General features: G+C 44.8%; 2 protein-coding genes across 3 annotated transcripts in view; one reads left to right on the top strand and one right to left on the bottom strand.

Moving 5' to 3' along the window:
• The window catches only part of LOC112264466 (serine/threonine-protein phosphatase 6 regulatory ankyrin repeat subunit A-like), a 55,274-nt gene extending 38,159 nt beyond the window's left edge, over positions 1-17,115 (top strand). For both annotated transcript variants that reach the window (XM_042295346.1, XM_042295345.1), the window contains exons 12-28: positions 2,840-2,986; positions 3,145-3,213; positions 3,428-3,565; positions 3,648-3,759; positions 3,860-3,886; positions 4,014-4,088; positions 4,293-4,494; positions 4,596-4,683; positions 4,802-4,919; positions 5,266-5,485; positions 5,624-5,711; positions 6,033-6,116; positions 7,523-7,671; positions 7,755-7,837; positions 7,930-8,012; positions 8,162-8,253; positions 15,374-17,115. In XM_042295346.1, coding sequence (XP_042151280.1) covers positions 2,840-2,986; positions 3,145-3,213; positions 3,428-3,565; positions 3,648-3,759; positions 3,860-3,886; positions 4,014-4,088; positions 4,293-4,494; positions 4,596-4,683; positions 4,802-4,919; positions 5,266-5,485; positions 5,624-5,711; positions 6,033-6,116; positions 7,523-7,671; positions 7,755-7,837; positions 7,930-8,012; positions 8,162-8,253; positions 15,374-15,681 — 2,083 coding nt within the window. In that variant the 3' untranslated portion in view covers positions 15,682-17,115. The remainder of the gene's footprint in view (positions 1-2,839; positions 2,987-3,144; positions 3,214-3,427; positions 3,566-3,647; positions 3,760-3,859; positions 3,887-4,013; positions 4,089-4,292; positions 4,495-4,595; positions 4,684-4,801; positions 4,920-5,265; positions 5,486-5,623; positions 5,712-6,032; positions 6,117-7,522; positions 7,672-7,754; positions 7,838-7,929; positions 8,013-8,161; positions 8,254-15,373) is intronic.
• Positions 17,116-17,677: 562 nt separating this feature from the next.
• Positions 17,678-19,435, bottom strand: part of LOC112264467 (biotinidase) — a 16,359-nt gene continuing 14,601 nt past the window's right edge. Inside the window, exon 6 of the mRNA XM_042295349.1 lies at positions 17,678-17,956. Coding sequence (XP_042151283.1) covers positions 17,690-17,956 — 267 coding nt within the window. The 3' untranslated portion in view covers positions 17,678-17,689. The remainder of the gene's footprint in view (positions 17,957-19,435) is intronic.

The raw sequence follows: 19,435 nt of genomic DNA on the forward strand, positions 1-19,435 counted from the left end.
CAGAGCTCTACGGACAATTCCTTTGACCTCATGGCTTGGATTTAGCTCTGAAATGCACTGTCAACTGTGGGACCTTATATAGACAGGTGTATGCCTTTCCAAATCCAATCAATTGAATTTACCGCAGGTGGACTCCAATCAAGTTGTAGAAACATCTGAAGGATGATCAATGGAAACCGGATGCACCTGAGGTCAATTTTGAGTCTCATAGCAAAGGGTCTGAATACTTATGTAAATAAGGCATTTCTGTTTTTTATTTTTAATACATTTGCAAACATTTCTAAAAACCTGTTTTTGCTTTGTCATTATGTGTGTAGTTTGAGAAAAAAAATGTAATCCATTTTAGAATAACGCTGTAACGTAAAAAGGTAAGGGGTCTGAATACTTTCCGAATGCACTGTATATTGATAGATAGATAGATAGATAGATAGATAGATACACACTACCGTACAGAAGTTTGGGGTCACTTAGAAATGTCCTTGTTTTTGAAAGTATAAGCTCATTTTTTTGTCCATAAAAATAACATCAAATTGATGAGAGAAATACAGTGTAGACATTGTTAATGCTGGAAATGACTATTGTAGCTGGAAACGGCTGAACTTGCCTCCCACTTTCTATTCTGGTTAGAGCCAGGTTGTGCTGTTCTGTGTAGGGAGTAGTACACAGCGTTGTATGAGATCTTCAGTTTCTTGGCAATTTCTCACATGGAATAGCCTTCATTTCTCAGAACAAGAATAGACTGACAAGTTTCAGAAGAAAGTCTTTGTTTCTGGCCATTTTGAGCCTGTAATCGAACCCATAAATGCTGATGCTCCAGATACTCAACTAGTCTAAAGAAGGCCAGTTTTATTGCTTCTTTAATCAGAACAACAGTTTTTAGCTGTGCTAACATAATTCCAAAAGGGTTTTCTAATGATCAATTAGCCTTTTAAGATGATAAACTTGGATTAGCTAACACAACGTGCCATTGGAACACAGGAGTGAAGGTTGCTGATAATGGGCCTCTGTACACCTATGTAGATATTCCATTAAAAATCAGCTGTTACCAGCTACAATAGTCATTTACAACATTAACAATGTCTACACTGTATTTCTGATCAATTTCATGTTATTTCAATTTACAAAACATTTTGGTTTTCTTTCAAAAACAAGGACATTTCTGTGACCCCAAACGTTTGAACGGTAGTGTATATATACAAAACCAGTCAAAAGTTCGGACACACCTACTCATTCCAGGGTTTTTATTTTTTACTATTTTCTACATTGTAAAATAATAGTGAAGACATCAAAACTATGAAACACACATATGGAATCATGTAGTAACCAAAAAACTGTTTAACAAATCAAAATATATTAGCCACCCTCTGCCTTGATGACAACTTTGCACACTCTTGGCATTCTCTCAACCAGCTATACCTGGAATGCTTTTCCAACAGTCTTGAAGGAGTTCCCACATATACTGAGCACTTGTTGGCTGCTTTTCCTTCACTCTGCAGTCCAACTCATCCCAAACCATCTCAATTGGGTTGAGGTTGGGTGATAGTGGAAGCCAGGTCATCTAATGCAGCACTCCATCGCTCTCCTTCTTGGTCAAATATCCCTTACACCGCCTGGAGGTGTGTTGAGTCATTGTCCTGTTGAAAAACAAATCATAGTTCCACTAAGTGCAAACCAGATTGGATGGCATATCGCTGCAGAATGCTGTGGTAACCATGCTGATTAAGTGTGCCTTGAATTCTAAATAAATCACAGACAGTATCACCAGCAAAGCACCATCACATCACCTCCTCTATGCTTCATGGTGGGAACCACACATGCGGAGATCATCCGTTCACCTACTCTGCGTCTCACAAAGACACGGCGGTTGGAACCAAAAATCTCAAATTTGGACTCATCAAACCAAAGAACAGATTTCCACCGGTCTAATGTCCATTGGTTATGTTTCTTGGCTCAAGCAAGTCTCTTCTTCTTATTGGTGTCCTTTAGTAGTGGTTTCTTTGCAGCAATTCAACCATGAAGGTCTGATTCACACAGTCTCCTTTGAACAGTTGATGTTGAGATGTGTCTGTTACTTGAACTCTTTCAAGCATTTATTTGGGGTACACGTTCTGAGGCTGGTAACTCTAAAGAACTTACAGTTAACGATGGGTCTTTCTTTCCTGAGACGGTCCCCATGATAGCCAGTTAAATCATAGTGCTTGATGGTTTTTGCGACTGCACTTGAATAAACTTCAAAAGTTCTTGAAATGTTCCTTATTGACTGACCTTCATGTCTTAACGTAATGATTGACTGTCATTTCTCTTTGCTTATTTGGGATGTTCTTGCCATAAAATGGACTTGGTCTTTTACCAAATAGGGCTGGCTTGTGTATACCACCCCTACCTTGTCATAACACAACTGATTGGCTCAAATGCATTAAGAAGGAAAGAAATTCCACAAATGAACTTTTAACAAGGCGCAAATGTTAATTTAAATGCATTCCAGGTGACAAAGTTGTCATCAAGGCAAAGGGTGGCTACTTTGAAGAATCTCAAATATAAAATATATTTTGATTTGTTTAACACTTTTTTTGGGTTACTACTTGATTCCATGTGTTATTTCATAGTTTTGATGTCTTCGCTATTATTCTACCATGTAGAAAATAGTACAAATAAAGAAAAACCCTTGAATGAGTAGGCGTGTCCAAACGTTTGATTGGTACTGTGTGTATACACACAGACAGACTTATCACACATGGAGACAACACCGCTAAGTCTACACTCACTCACTAGACGGAGTTGGAGACTATCACTGTGACACACACCTGGCTAAGCACCGCTGACGTGTTGTTTGTTACAGGCGTGGCGTCCATGGCATGTTCCCCCTCCATCTGGCAGCTCTCAGTGGCTTCTCTGACTGCTGCAGGAAACTGCTCTCCTCAGACTTCCACATAGACACTCCTGACCACTTTGGAAGGACATGTCTACATGCTGCAGCTGCAGGAGGGTGAAACAACAGCTCTTTAAACCCTCCCCTTTTGCGTGTCTCTCTGTCCTTTGCTCTTGGATTTTTAAGTCCTTTCTGCAGTTAGTTGTTCTATCCAATGTTCTACTGTACAATTCATTTTCTCTCTCTTTCTCTCTCGGTCTCCCTCTCTCCATCAGGAACCTGGAGTGTTTGAATCTGCTGTTGAATACAGGAGCAGATTTCAACAGAAAGGACAGGTTTGGAAGGTCAGTGGTTCAGCTTTACGTTCAGCCTTTGTGTGTTTGTGTGTGTACATGCCTGCATAAAGACATTTTTCCGTTCTATGCAAAGAAGATGAAGTATTGTTCTTCCTCTTCTCTCCAGGGGTGTATTCATTATGTCGATTCTGTTGCAAAACATTCCTTAAACAAAAGCAAATGGACTCCATGCCTGTTGTGACAGTAAAACTCTTCTCTCTAGGACTCCTCTTCACTATGCCTGTTGTAACAGTAAATCTCAGTGTGTGTTTGCCCTGGTGGGGTCTGGTGCTGGAGTCAACGAGCTGGATGAGAGGGGCTGTTCTCCTCTACACTACGCTGCTGCTGGCACAGAGGGAAAGTTAGTAGTAGTAGTCTGTCCTGTCTGTCCTGTCTGTCTTGTCTGTCCTGTCTGACCCTCTGTGTGTGTGTATGTGTGTCAGGTGTGTAGAGTACCTTTTGAGGAGCGATGCCAACCCGGGGATCAGAGACCGACAGGGCTACAACCCAGTCCACTATGCATCGGCATACGGACACACACTCTGCCTTGAACTGGTTAGTACATCCTGCTCGTACATGACCTACCCGGACACCATTACCTACTTCCCACTACAAGTAGTGACTGGGTTTGACATTCTGTCTTCTTGTTTTTCAGATATCCAGGGAGACTCCTCTAGATGTGGTAAGTAGCTGGACAACATTAGTGGTCTGATGACACGGGAGAGGAGTACCCTCTGCTGCTTGTTCTAATGTTCTAGCTTTTTAGAGAATAATACTGAAGGCATTCTCTCTCTCTCTCTCTCGCTCAGCTGATGGAGACATCTGGTACAGACATCCTGAGTGACTCTGATAACCACGCCCTCATCAGCCCCCTTCACCTCGCGGTGAGTCACACACACACTCCGCTGCCAGTTAGTCTGTAGGTTAATAGAAAAACCGAAATGCTTTACGTGGGGCACAATGCAAGGAAATTTGGGAAGCACTGTGATTAATATATAGATTTGTATTGATTGGTGTGTGTTCCCCAGGCGTACCATGGTCACGGTGATAAATATATAGATTTGTATTGATTGGTGTGTGTTCTCCAGGCGTACCATGGTCACTGTGGCGTGTTGGAGGTGTTGGCTGCTGGTCTGTTGGAGGTGGACATTCGGACCCCTGAGGGCCGGACCCCGCTCTCCCTAGCCTGCTCCAGGGGCCACCAGGAGTGTGTGTCACTTTTACTGCACCACGGAGCTCACACACACACCAAGGATTACACGCTGAAGAGGACAGCCTTACATGTTGCGGGTATTATATGTATATGAGAGCCAGCAGGCGCACAATGACTACACACACACACATTGCATACCCATCTTTTTCCCTAACCCTGAGTGTGTCTCCTCCTGCAGCAATGAACGGCCACTCTGACTGTCTCCGTCTTCTCATCAACAACACAGACACACACAACTCTGTAGATGTACAAGACGCCAACGGACAGTAAGTGTGTGTGAGAGACTAATGTATTGACTGTGTGAGCTAGCTACTTTTAGATTTGCCTGATTAATCAATGATGGATTGATTGAGTGATTGGTAAATATATTGATTGTGTGTGTAGGACCCCTCTGATGCTGGCGGTACTGAGCGGACACACAGAGAGTGTGTATTCTCTACTGAGTAGAGGAGCTGACGTAGAGGCTAAAGACCACTGGGGCAGGACTGCACTACACCGCGGGGTGAGACACACAAACTCCCTAGTCCCTATACAGTCACACACACACACTATATATTCACATACACCATACACACAAGCACAAACGAAAAAACACATACACCATATACACATACAGTGCATTTGTAAATTATTCAGACCCCTTGATGTTTTCCACATTTAGTTATGTTACAGCCTCATTCTAAAATGGATTAAATCGTTTTTTCCCCCATATCAATCTACACACTACCCCATAATGACAAAGTGAAAAACAGAATAATTTCTGAATGCACTGTACACCGTACACACCACACATACAAACTCACAGACACAAGAACACACACTTTTAATGATCTGTTTTGTTTCTTTAGGCGGTGTCGGGTCATGAGGAGTGTGTTGAGGCGTTGTTGCAGCGTGGGGCGAGTGTGTGTGTATGTGACCGGGCAGGGCGCTCTCCACTACACCTGGCAGCAGCTTGCGGACACACCGGGGTGCTGGGAGCACTACTTCAGGCTGCTAATGCCTTGCACACTCACACACTTCTTACCGACAACCACGGATACACACCGCTGCACTGGGCCTGCTACAATGGTAAACACATGTACACACAGCGTTAGAGAATCATCAGATTAATGTTGGTTAACTGATCTGAATGAATGATAAACTAGAATTATATGTAGACAATACGGTGATATACTTTTGACTGTTTCTCTGTCTCTCTCGCTCCAGGTTATGATGGGTGTGTAGAGTTGTTGTTGGAACAGGAAGTGTTCAAGAAGACACAGGGAAACCACTTCAGCCCTCTGCACTGTGCCGTGTAAGCCTCAACTCTCACAACTAATGCCTAGGCTTAAGCGCAGGGTGCTAACACAGTATTGAGGGTTCGAACCCAGTCAGTCACTCGTGTGCTTAGATTCACAGGTCCTAGTATGTCTATGACCACCTAAATAAATATATGATCACTAAAAAGGTGTCATTTGTGTTACATCGGGATGTAAGTAAAATATTAAATGAGTGTAAAAGTGTGATTGGAAATGATGCAGACAATGACATTGATAGAAGCCTCAATCTACCTGCAATTTTAAAGATGATCTACCCCCAAAGGAGAAAGAAAGTGTTTCCTCTCTGCTTGTTTCAGTATGAATGACAACGAGGGAGTCGCTGAGATGTTGATCAACTCTCTGGGTTCTGCTATAGTCAACACTACAGACACCAAGGGCAGGTGAGACACATTATTACACGCATATATACACTCAATGGACCGTTTATTAGGTACGCCCATCTAATACTGGCTCGGACCCACCTTTGCCCCCAGAACAGTCTGACTTCTTCGGGCATGGATTCTACAAGTTGTCGGAAACTTTCCTTGCTCAGTTATTGGTATCAAGGGACCTAACGTGTGCCAGGAAAACATTCCCCACACCATTACACCACCGCCACCAGCCTGTATTAGGCAGGATGGGTCCATGGACAAATCCTAACTTTGCCATCAGCGTGACGCAACAGGGACCGGGATTCGCCGGACCAGGCAATGTTTTTCCAGTCCTCAATTGTCCAGTGTTGGTGATTGTGTGCCAACTGAAGTTGCTTCTTTTTGTTTTTAGCTGATAGGAGTGGAACCCAGTGTGGTCGTCTGCTGCAACAGCCCATCTGTGACAAGGATCGACAAATTGTTTGTTCCGAGATGCCGTTCAGCACACCACTGTTGAACTGCACTGTTATTTGTCAGTTTGTGGCCCGCCTGTTAGCTTGCATGATTCTTGCCATTTTCCTTCGACCTCTCTCATCAACGAGCTGTTTTCACCCACAGGACTGTCGCTGACTGGATGTTTTTTGTTTGTTGCACTCTTCTCTGTAAACGATAGACACTGTCGTACATGAAAAGCCTAGGAGGGCGGCTGTTTCTGAGGTACTGGATCCGGTGTGCCTAGCACCGGTCATACCACGCTCAAAGTCGCTTCAGTCACTTGTTTTGCCCAATTCTAACGTTCAATCAAACAGTAACTGGATGCCTGTCTGCCTGCTTTATTATAGTAAGCCAAGGCCATGTGACTCACTGTCTGTAGGAGCGATCCATTTTTGTGAATAGGATGGTGTACCTAATAAACTGTCCAGTAGTGTTTTAATTACACACAAATTATTAAACACACACACATACACAGCCCTACTCTTTTGGGGGCCCTAAGTGAAATGTACCTAACGGGCAAAACATATTAGTGCCCCCCCCCCCCTCTTGTTGTTTTAACATGGGGCGCAGAGAAGATTGAACAAATTTCATGCAATTCTACTAATTTTGCAATGGGGCAGAGAAAATTTAGCAGTTTTATAGTTAATTGCATGAAACTACACATTTTGCCAGGGTTGAGACATTTTTGCAGTTTAAAGCAAATTTCCTGCAATTTTCCAAATGTTGCCATGAATTTTGCCATGACCATGTTAATATGATATCTTAGTTAGAGTAAATAAAATCAATGTGGGCCCCCTGGATGTCAGAGCCTATGGGCACGAGCCCCTCTAAGTCGAGACCCGACTGAGTTTTTTTGGGGGCGTGTTGGGAGGTCGGCCCCTACACAGACTCACAGAACGTGAGGTAGTGTGTGTAACAGTGACTGCTGTCACCCTTTGTAGGTCTCCCCTCCACGCGGCAGCATTCTCAGACCACGTGGAGTGTGTGTCCTTGTTGTTGAGTCACGGAGCTCAGGCGAACACCTCCGACACACACACACGGACCACGCCACTGATGATGGCAGCGCACAACGGACAGACCAACGCTGTGGGTCAGTACACACACGCTTCTCCTCTCCTTCCCTACTACCTATCTCACACCTTACCTATTCTGGTGTCTCTCTCTCTCATATAGAGGTGTTGGTGAGCAGTGCTAAGGCAGACCTCACACTACAGGATACTAACAAGAACACAGCTCTTCATCTGGCCTGTAGCAAGGTAATACTCACACATGCACCATATATGGTTAATCAAATTACTGTTTGTTAAATGTTTTACCCTCTCTCTATCCCTCTCTCTCTCACCATCAGGGCCATGAGACCAGTGCATTGTTGATACTAGAGAAGATATCAGACAGAAACTTTATCAACTGCACCAACACTTCTCTACAGACGTACGTACCCCAAATGATTTTCGGAAATTGAACACACCACAACCCAACATACAGTGTTATTAGTTAGCATGTTTTTAGGCTAGTATGACTTCACTCTGCAGGTGTGTGTCTGTCTCTCCCTCTTTCTCCTCTCTCTCTCGCGGCCTCAGGCCCCTCCATGTAGCAGCTAGGAATGGTCTGACCGTAGTAGTTCAGGAGCTGCTGGGGAAAGGAGCCAGTGTTCTAGCGGTGGATGAGAACGGTCAGTATCATAATACTGTCACACACACACCCTCAAACTCTACAAGCACACATACTGACACGCAAGCATACACAGGCCCGGTCCTGGCCAGTATGCTGCGAAAGGTGAGACACCAAAAAATTGCAACCCTCCTCTTATCCCTGCAGAGTAGAATGGTAGCCTAGGCTATAGCCTACAGAAGGGTTCATCAACTAGATTCAGCCGCGGCCCATAATTACGATTTATTTGTAAACTGTAAATTGACCGCAGAAGCCCAAACAGATTTTATTAGACACAATTTCAAACCATGTGTAAGGGGTGTGTAACTGGTAGCAGGGAAGTCAGACGCAGGAGAGCAGAACTAGGTAATAGCCGGAGCAGTTTAATGCAAAACCAACGGCGTCAAGAAATAACAACTTGGGTACAAAACCAGACGCGCCGAGACAAAGCCCTCAGGTGACCAAAGGCCCTGTCCGCCTCAGCCGACCACTGCAAACATACCGGTCCCCCCTTCAGCAGTGAGGCAATGGGAGACGCTACCTGACCAAAACCCTGGATAAACCTCCGGTAGTAATTGACAAGCCCTAGAAACCGCCTTTACTGGGGTGAGAGTCTGCCAATTACGCACAGCTGAGATGTGGTCACTCTCCATCTCCACCCATGGGCTGGAAATGTGGTACCCACTGTTTGAAGAACAGACATTTCTCAGCATACAGGTCATGCTCCAGTCGACCAAGCACCTTGCGCACCAGGGACACATGCTCGGCGCGTGTAGCGGAGTATATCAGAATGTGATCAATATACACCACTACACCCTGCCCGTGCAGGTCCCTGAAAATCTTGTCTACAAAGGCTCTGAAGACTGATGGAGCATTCATCAACCTGTATGGCATGACGAGGTACTCTGAGGCCGTACCGAACGCTGTCTTCCGCTCGTCTCCCTCCCGGATACGCACCATGTTGTAAGCGCTCCTGAGATCTAGTTTGGTGAAGAAGCGCGCCCCGTGCATTGACTCAATCGCCGTGGTGATAAGAGATAGCGGGTAACTGTACCTCACAGTGATCTGGTTTAGGTCTCAATAGTCAATTAACGGGCTTAACCTCTTTCTTCACAAAAAATAAACTCGGAGGCGGGGGAAATGGAGGACCGAATGTACCCCTGATGCAGGGATTCGGAGACATATGTTTCCATAGCCACCGTCTCCGCTTATGACCGAAGATACACGTGACTCCTGGGAAGTGCAGCGTCTACCAGGAGATTTATCGCACAAATCCCCCCCGTCGATGGGGTGGTAATTGAGTCGTCTTCTTTTTGGAGAAGACAAGAGCCAAATCGGCATATTCGGGTGAAATGCGAATGGTGGAGACCTGGTCTGGACTTTCCACCGTAGTAGCACCTACAGAAACCCCTAAACACCTCCCTGAGGACTCTCACAACCACCCCGTGAGAGCCCTCCGTTGCCATGGAACAGTGGGGTTATGACAAGCTAACCAGGGTAGGCCTAACACCATGGGAGAGTCAATGAGAAAGAGACTGATTCTATCCGTGTGACCCCCCCTGCGTCACCATGCCCAGAGGAGCGGTGGCCTCCCTAATCAACCCTGACCCTAATGGTCGACTATCTAAGGCGTGAACTGGGAAGGGCATATCCACAGGAACGATGGGTATCCCTAAACTATGGGCAATGATCTGTCAATAAAATCCCCAGCCGCGCCTGAATCGACGAGAGCTTTATGCTGGGAATGTGGGGAAAACTAACGAACAAAAACATGTGTGCAACAGAGGGTGCCTTCTCACCTGGGGTGACGCCAGAGTGCCCTGCCTGCTGCCTCGACCCCCAGAGGAACCTACCTGGCACCGACCTGCATTGTGACCTCTGCGGCCACAGATGGTGCACGAGACGGAACCTCCTCCGGTCTCCCTTAGCGCAGCACTCTTAGCGCAGCACCCTTAGCGCGGCACTCCATGGGCATCGGAGCGGTGGTGCTGGGGGATGGAACCAACAGACCCCGATCTGGACGTCCGCGTGTAGCCAGCAGGTTATCCAGCCGAATGGGCAGGTCCACCAGCTGGTCGAAGGTGAGGGTGGTGTCCCTGCAGGCCAACTCTCGACGGACATCCTCGCGCAAACTGCAGCGATAGTGGTCGATCAGGGCCCTGTCGTTCCATCCCGCTCCGGAGGCCAGGGTCTGAAAGTCCAAAGCGAACTCCTGTGCGCTTCTTGTCCCCTGCCGCAGGTGGAAAAGACGTTCACCCGCCGCTCTGCCCTCGGGTGGGTGGTTGAAGACTGCCCAGATACTACGGGTGAACTCCTCAAAGTGGTGCAGTACCGCATCTCCTTCCACCCACACGGCATTGGCCCACTCCAGGGCTTTCCCCGAGAGGCATGAGACGAGGGCGGACACCCTCTCACGGCTTGAAGGAGCCGGGTGGAAGGTTCCCGGGTATAACTCCAACTGCAACAGGAAACCCTGGCAGCGGGCAGCCGTCCCATCGTAGTCCGCTGGGAGGGTGACACTTTGCTTACATGTGTTAATGATCACATATCTTTCTCTTATGTGTTATACTTTGGAACAGATTTCCAAAATAAAAAATGCTCAGAAAACTTGGGAGGCCAAATAAAATCACCCGCGGGTCAAATTCGGCCCCGGACCGTCAGTTGGGGAACCCTGGCCTTCAGTGTCGGCCCGCAATGCACATTTATGAATGCCCATCCGTGGTAGCTTACCATTTGTAAAACATGCAGTTGCATTGGCTTTATAGTCCTGATACGTGACAAAGACTTAAGACTAATAATTTTTGCTGTTCAAACTCTGAAAATCAGCTACTGCTAAACTTCCCCTAAAGTACATTTTTATACATTTGCCAAAATGATATAATTACTTGTCTATGCATAAATAAATAAAATACTTCACCAGAGAGCATGATGATCATTAGCTTCTTTAACAAAATTGCTGTGTATTGTTTCAAATCACCAGCGGGAGAGCCTATGCCTAGTTGGGAAGGCCGCAAATTTGGGCAGCTTGCGTGGCAATAGACCTAGCTGATTGAGTTGCAGCTGTTGGTGACAAGGATCTGAAATATAATTTCTTTCATGAAAATGTGAAATGTTGATACGAGGAAAGGGAGGGGTGTGTAGCGAAGATATAGGTGAGTCTCTCCAGAATGTACTCACCTGTCTCCTGAAAAATGATTGTGTATGCCTGAGCACGCATAATAGGGGGGGAATTGGGAATACGTGGGACACTTTTTGCATTTCCCTCTCCTGTAATCTGTTTTAACATCTATCTAACATATTAGCCCAACACGTGATACATTTCTGAAATCCTCAAGATGTTTCCTAATCACACAAAAATGACAAATGTTTATCATATTTACAGACTGCATGACACACCCATTTGTGTACGCTGAACCAAAACCATATTTTCAGTTTGCATTTGATAAACTAGGACAGCAGGTTAGATAAACTGGGACAGTCCTAATTGTACCCCAATGATAATTCCATTTTGTGTGATTAGGAAACATCTTGAGGATTTCAGAAATTTACAAAATATAAACATTAGACTGGCAATTTATTTTATATTGATGCATCAGTACATAGAATGCACATACATCACAATTTTTACACAGTGGATTATTTATGACAGTTTTGTAGCTTTAACATCGAAACAAGGAAAAAGGCTATGTCACTGATCTATGTGCTTTGAGGGTAAGCTCCCTGTTTGAAGATTGCTCTGCCACCCTCTGTCACACCAATGAAATAATGTGATTTCTCTGCAAGGGCTTAGTAACAATAGTTTTGATTTTCAGAACAAGAAATAAACATCAGATTCAGATGAAGCTGTCCCAGTTTATTTGATGTCCCACGTTTTCTGAACCCTACCTGGCCTGCTGCAGGAAAGTGCCCATTTGGGGATGTCAGATCTTTAGTCTTAAAGCTGCACTATGCAGAAATTCTCTGCTGTTTCCTTGTTGTTCAAATTCAAATAGTTTGCCTAATTTCTGTTTGTGACAAAACAAGAATCATTGTACCAGCTAAACTGCTGTGAAATATGTTTTTCATAACCAAAAATAAGTATTTTCAGCTGTTTGAAGCTGGTGTAGAAAACTGAAAGTTAGATGCAAAAACTAAATTTAAGAATGGGAAGCATAGAAATAGCGCACACAGAAAATATCTACCGCTTCTTAGACTTGCTTTCAGTGACGAATGACAGATCTATAACTCACCTTTATGTAAATTTGGTGGTTGCCCAAAAAGTGACATATTGCAGCTGTAAATCACCACCACAGTAAGTCAAGCCTTTTTATTCTTATCCATTGTGAACAATAATAGTTCCTCACAAATCATGTTTCCAGCCAACCTTTTTATGTCCGTAAAGTACATCTTGAATAAAAGAAATAACATGACCGGCCCGATGGAAACAGAAAATATATCAGTAAACTTTGCAAATGTCGACAAAACAAAATGCCCTCGACAAGGTGGGATCTTTTTGTGTCGGTAAAATGAATTATGTGAGAAATATCGGCACAAATATTGCTATAATAACCCATCATATCGATGTAAACTTGGAGTCACGCGATGACAGGTTGTGTGGTCCTCCCACATAGGCTGGTGAAAGTGCAAGGTGATGAGTTTGACCCTCCTTTCCAATAAATATTAAGGGTCTTATTCTGTTGACATGATCATAGATGCATTTTTTTTTGCATTGCTTGGCTCCCATTTGACAAATAAAAATAATTTAGCTCTTTTGTCTATAATAATCTCATCATGTACCCGCACTATGTCTAATCTCATCATGCAGGATGTACCCGCACTATGTCTAATCTCATCATGTAGGATGTACCCGCACTGTGTCTAATCTCATCATGTAGGATGTACCCGCACTGTGTCTAATCTCATCATGTAGGATGTACCCGCACTATGTCTAATCTCATCATGCAGGATGTACCCGCACTATGTCTAATCTCATCATGTAGGATGTACCCGCACTGTGTCTAATCTCATCATGTCTAATCTCATCATGCAGGATCTCATCATGTACCCGTCTAATCTCATCATGTCTAATCTCATCATGTAGGATGTACCCGCACTATGTCTAATCTCATCATGCAGGATGTACCTAATCTCATCATGCACTGTGTCTAATCTCATCATGTAGGATATACCCACACTGTGTCTAATCTCATCATGTAGGATGTACCCGCACTATGTCTAATCTCATCATGTAGGATATACCCACACTGTGTCTAATCTCATCATGCCCGCACTATGGATCTCATCATGTAGGATGTACCCGCACTATGTCCGCACTATGTCTAATCTCATCATGCAGGATGTACCCGCACTGTGTCTAATCTCATCATGTAGGATATACCCGCACTGTGTCTAATCTCATCATGTAGGATGTACCCGCACTGGTTCTAATCTCATCATGTAGGATATACCCACACTGTGACCGTGAGCTGTTGGCTAGTGCGCACGTGCCAATACCAGAGTGGGCACACTGTACATAACACAACATGCTTTGTGAGTAAACCATCAGTAGAGTCAAAAATGTGATGGAAATCCATTTAACTTTCTAATGTTTTATTCGGTACATGGGAATTTAACAGCAAAAGGTATGTGCACGGTCAGTCTTTTATCCGCAACAAGTCAATTTGATGGAAATTATTCTGTGGTGGGAAAATGCGCTAATTTCTTTTGCCTACGTAAATTTGAGCATATTTGCATGAAAATCGGTCTCCAATATATACAAAAAAAATGTCCAACACTCTCCCCCTCGATAATCACCAAGCCTCCGTATGAAAGAGCTAAATGTCACATATCCCACATATACAGATCCCACATATACAGTGGAAACATCATAAAATACCTGAACTTTTCCTTTGCCCAAAAACAGCTGTGTCCGTCCCAAGCTCACTAGCACAAGAAACTCTTAGTGCCCAGCTAGTTGTTGCAAGTTCGCTATAGTGACCCCTTTGGGACAGACCCAGTTGATTTGATTCTATACAATGTTGCACTTTACTAGCAAATGCTCAAATCAAGACCGATAGAAAGGGAGGCAGACAGGCAGAGTAGAGAGTTGAATGCGATTTGAAAGAACCTGCATTTTCATCAGGATATTTATTAATGTTTTTATTTGTCAGCTTTATGTATTTTTACTTAGTTGGCAATGAAAGTTATAGGCCTACAGCACTGTTGCAATCTGAGTTCCATGTGCTCATTTCTTTAGCTGCCAATAGCTCACGGTGTATCAATGTCCATACATATGGCTGGTGATCTCGCATTAGTGGAATTTTAGATTTGTATTTTTATTCATTGTATTATTAACCATGTGACAATGATTTTGAGAAACAAAACTTTATTATCGAAAGGAAACTGTTCCAACTTTATCAAGCATCGCATTATATTGGAAAATGCAGTTTATTTTCTTCTCAGCCATGGTCAGCTTAGAAATTGATGAATAGAGCTAAAAACTTGAAATCGCTAATTATCATGATTAGCTATTGATTTGGAAACACACATATGTAGGCCTAAAAAGTTTCTCGTGACATTGTCATACGTTTGGTCTGCCTGTAGGCTCCAGAAAAGGCCACTGGGTCTCCCAACCCTCTCTTCAGGCCACTCCAGACATTTCACATTTTTAACTGGAAAACCTGATTTAATTTATTCAACTAATCATCAAGCCTTTGACTAATTGAATCCGGTGTGCCAGTTTAGGGTTAAAACAAAAATGTGAAACGTCCGGGGGGCCGAGGAGAGGTTTGGGAAACGCTGGACTAGCCTGCATGATATATTAGATGACATTGACAGAGCATTGTTGGCGCAGAGTCTCCTGCACCATGAGGAGACTCGATGGGCATGGGCAAGATACATATTTTGCGCCCCTGCCTTTGGCAAAGTGGGTACTGATTATCATGGCCCTGCATCAGCACTCCCTTTAATAGCCCATATCCCACTGGATGGGAAGTTTTCATTGTTTAGGGGCAGAATTATATGTGGTGTTATGTTGTTGTAGGTGTGTATTGGTCAGTTTACCTTGGAAAATGACGCCCTCGTCAATCTGCTGCCTAATGGGGGGCCTGCCCTGCACACACATTCACACACACCCTCTTTCTCTCTCTCTCTCTCCCCCCTAGGTTATACTCCAGCCCTGTCCTGTGCACCTAACAGAGATGTAGCCGACTGTCTCGCTCTCATTCTTAACTCCATGCTGCCCGCCTCTCCCCTGGTCTCCATAGCAACGCTTCCTGCTTCCCCTCGTGTCACGATGGCAACGCTTCAATCTGTCAATCACTACTCCAATCACCAATCAAAAGGAGTAGCATTTGAGTCCCCTCCCCCTCTAAGGACTGACCACACCTCCTACTGCAGGCAGGACCGCCTACTCTGCGTTTCCCCCGACGACGATAACGAGTTTAACGACTCTGATTCTGAGACCTACTGAAGACACGCCTACCTTGGATATACCACCTCCTCTTTGGCAGGATTTTAGGACTCCACTCTCTGAACCACTCACTCCACTACTTTCTGTCCTCTCGTCCCTTCCCAAGAAGAGGTTTAATACTAAAGTAAAATGAGGACTGTCATCTTCTGGACTGGGTGGTAAGGGTGGGTAGCTCCAGTCCTCTAGGATTGGTTCTTGCTACCAAACATCTGCCCTTTGACAATGAAAGGGCTGGGGCTGTACGTATGGAGAGCAGAGGGACAATCCTAGCCAAATGGACCAACAGACTTTACATCTCTAATTTCTGTATCTTCAGATCTCTTCCTTTAGGGGTTTTCTTCTAGCCTGGGTACCAGTCTGTTCTAGCCTGGGCACCAGTGTGTTTAGTGAATATTCCACTACTTGTATTATTTTATTCATATACCAAAGCTGTTTAGCATGACAGGAGTGGAATGATGGCTAAACAGACTAGTACCCAGACTAGTTTTATTCTAGTTAAGTTTCATTTATTATAATGGACAAACAGAGACAGAACTTATCACTGTTCACCTAATGCGGCGTCAATACTGAATCGAGTCACTGAATCTCACAGAAGAGTTATAATACTAGAGTTACTACTGTCTGATTCATTACTGTCTGATTCATAGAGTCGATTCCTCCAGGAGAGGAGTTAGTAAGGCCTCAGTCACTAAGGTACCGTCAGTCTTAACACTTCACACCCTGAATGTTTCTACACTACCTGTGAAAGGAAACGTGTGCATGTGTGAAATGTTGCCTTTCCCGGGGGAGAGAAGTCTAAAGACTACATTTGGTGCAATGTTCTTAATGACTGATAACGAATAAAACAATGGTTGATTATTTTGAGTTCTCTAAATGATGGTGGGAATAGATGAAGCACATGTATGCACTACGTATGGAATAGAGGGTGTGTCCTAATCTCTCCTTGTGTGCACCTGTTCACTTTCCTTCAACAATTTGTAAGGAAATGCCTAAACCAAGCCAATGCTTTTAGTAGTGCACACTTCAGGACCAAGGGTGTCATGTAGAGCACTAGGTGGCATTATGTATTCAACTATATTATAGGGAACGGTCATGATGGATTCAACTATATTATAGGGAACGGTCATGATGGATTCAACTATGTTATAGGGAACAGTCATGATGGATTCAACTATATTATAGGGAACAGTCATGATGGATTCAACTATATTATAGGGAACGGTCATGATGGATTCAACTATATTATAGGGAACGGTCATGATGGATTCAACTATATTATAGGGAACGGTCATGATGGATTCAACTATATTATAGGGAACGGTCATGATGGATTCAACTATATTATAGGGAACGGTCATGATGGATTCAACTACATTTGAAGTTAGAAGTTTACATACACTTAGGTTGGAGTCATTAAAACTTGTTTTTCAACCACTCCACAAATTCCTTGTTAACAAACTGTAGTTTTGGCAAGTCTGTTTGGACGTCTACTTTGTGCATGACACAAGTCATTTTTTCAACAATTGTTTACAGACATTTCACTTATAATTCACTGTATCACATTTCCAGTGTGTCAGAAGTTTACATACACTAAGTTGACTGCCTTGAAACAGCTTGGAAATTCCAGAAAATGATGTCATGGCTTTAGAAGCTTCTGATTGGCTAATTGACATCATTTGAGTCAATCGGAGGTGTACCTGTGGATGTATTTCAAGGCCTACCTTCAAACTCAGTGCCTCTGCTTGAAATCATGGGAAAATCAGAAGAAATCACATAAAATAAATTTGACCTCCACAAGTCTGGTTCATCCTTGGGAGCAATTTCCAAACGCCTGAAGGTACCACGTTCATCTGTACAAACAATAATACACAAGTATAAACACCATGGGGACCACGCAACCGTCCTACCGCTCAGGAAGGAGATGTGTTCTGTCTCCTAGAGAAAAAAGAGGTTGGAGAACATTGATTTACTTTATTTTCTCTCTCGCAGACTCACACACACACGCACCCTAGTCCTGGTCGTACACCCTGCCGTAGAGACATGCAGTCACCAGTCCGACGGACATCCCTGAGTGTTCCATAGTCACTCGACCATCTGTGGTCTTCTCGATCCGGTCGGGTCCATCTACAACCATGCCACTACCTAGCAACGATGGGTAAACGTAACGTGTTCCGAACTTCCCCTCCAACCGGAAGTCCAGTCTAGACTCTGCCTCCTCCACTCCCTTTCCACAGGAGCTGACCTCTGACCCCGAGCACTGGACCAACGCACACACCTGGAGGGGGAGGAGTTAATCATTAATGCCATGAGCCAATCTGTCGATGTGCCCTTGAGCAAGGCACTTAACCCTAATTGCTCCTGTAAGTCGCTCTGGATAAGAACATCTGCTAAATTACTTAAATGTAAATGTAAGATCACAGCTGTAGAATAAAATGTAAAAAACATTGCATGTATACATAAACACAGGATCCCTACCAGTTCTAAATGTAAGTTGTAATCAGGGTTGGGGTCAATTTCAATTCAGAAAGTAAACAAAATTCCAATTCTACATTTCCTCATTAAGAAGCAATTAAAGAGATTTGGAATGTACATTTGAGTGTACTTCCTGAATTTTAAATGGAATTCACCCTAACCCTGGTTGTAATGCATGCATGTAATGTAAATGTTTCTCCCTACCTGCAAGGTGAAGTGTCCCGCAAACGTGTGACTGCCAGCGAACACCCCAAGAGCATAGAGGGGGTGGCAGGGTAGCCTAGTGGTTAGAGTGTTGGACTAGTAACCGGAAGGTTGCCAGTTCAAACCCCTGAGCAGACAAGGTACAAATCTGCCGTTCTGCCCCTGAACAGGCAGTAAACCCACTGTTCCCAGGCCGTCATTGAAAATAAGAATTTGTTCTTTAACTGACTTGCCTAGTTAAATAAATAAAAAATAGAGCTCCGTATTGCCACCCTGTGTGGACCGTTGGTATTGCAGTTGGCAGCAGAGCAGACCGTCACACAAAGTCAGCTGGCCCTCTGAATCAAGCAGCAAGGCGAAGAAGAACAGGTCACCCGCCATAAAGGCATTGAAAGGGGGAGGGAGAGGGAAGGAACTGCTGCAGAGGGAGGTTCACCCTCTCCTCCTGTCTCCCCTTGCCTCACCCTGTCCTCCTGTCTCTCCCTGCCCCTTTGCCTCGCCCTCTTCTCCTATCTGCCCCTTTGCCTCACCCTCTCCTGTCTCCCCCTGCCCCTTTGCCTCACCCTCTTCTCCTATCTGCCCCTTTGCCTCACCCTCTCCTGTCTCCCCCTGCCCCTTTGCCTCACCCTCTTCTCCTATCTGCCCCTTTGCCTCACCCTCTTCTCCTATCTGCCCCTTTGCCTCACCCTCTTCTCCTATCTGCCCCTTTGCCTCACCCTCTCCTCCTGTCTCCCCCTGCCCCTTTGCCTCACCCTCTCCTCCTGTCTCCCCCTGCCCCTTTGCCTCACCCTCTTCTCCTATCTACCCCTTTGCCTCACCCTCTTCTCCTATCTGCCCCTTTGCCTCGCCCTCTTCTCCTATCAGCCACTTTGCCTCACCCTCTCCTCCTGTCTCCCCCTGCCCCTTTACCTCACCCTCTCCTCCTGTCTCCCCCTGCCCCTTTGCCTCACCCTGTCCTCCTGTCTCCCCCTGCCCCTTTGCCTCACCCTGTCCTCCTGTCTCCCCCTGCCCCTTTGCCTCACCCTCTCCTCCTGTCTCCCCCTGCCCCTTTGCCTCACCCTGTCCTCCTGTCCTTTGC

The sequence above is a fragment of the Oncorhynchus tshawytscha genome, linkage group LG13 (assembly GCF_018296145.1).
Source record: "Oncorhynchus tshawytscha isolate Ot180627B linkage group LG13, Otsh_v2.0, whole genome shotgun sequence".
Classification (NCBI taxonomy): domain Eukaryota; kingdom Metazoa; phylum Chordata; class Actinopteri; order Salmoniformes; family Salmonidae; genus Oncorhynchus; species Oncorhynchus tshawytscha.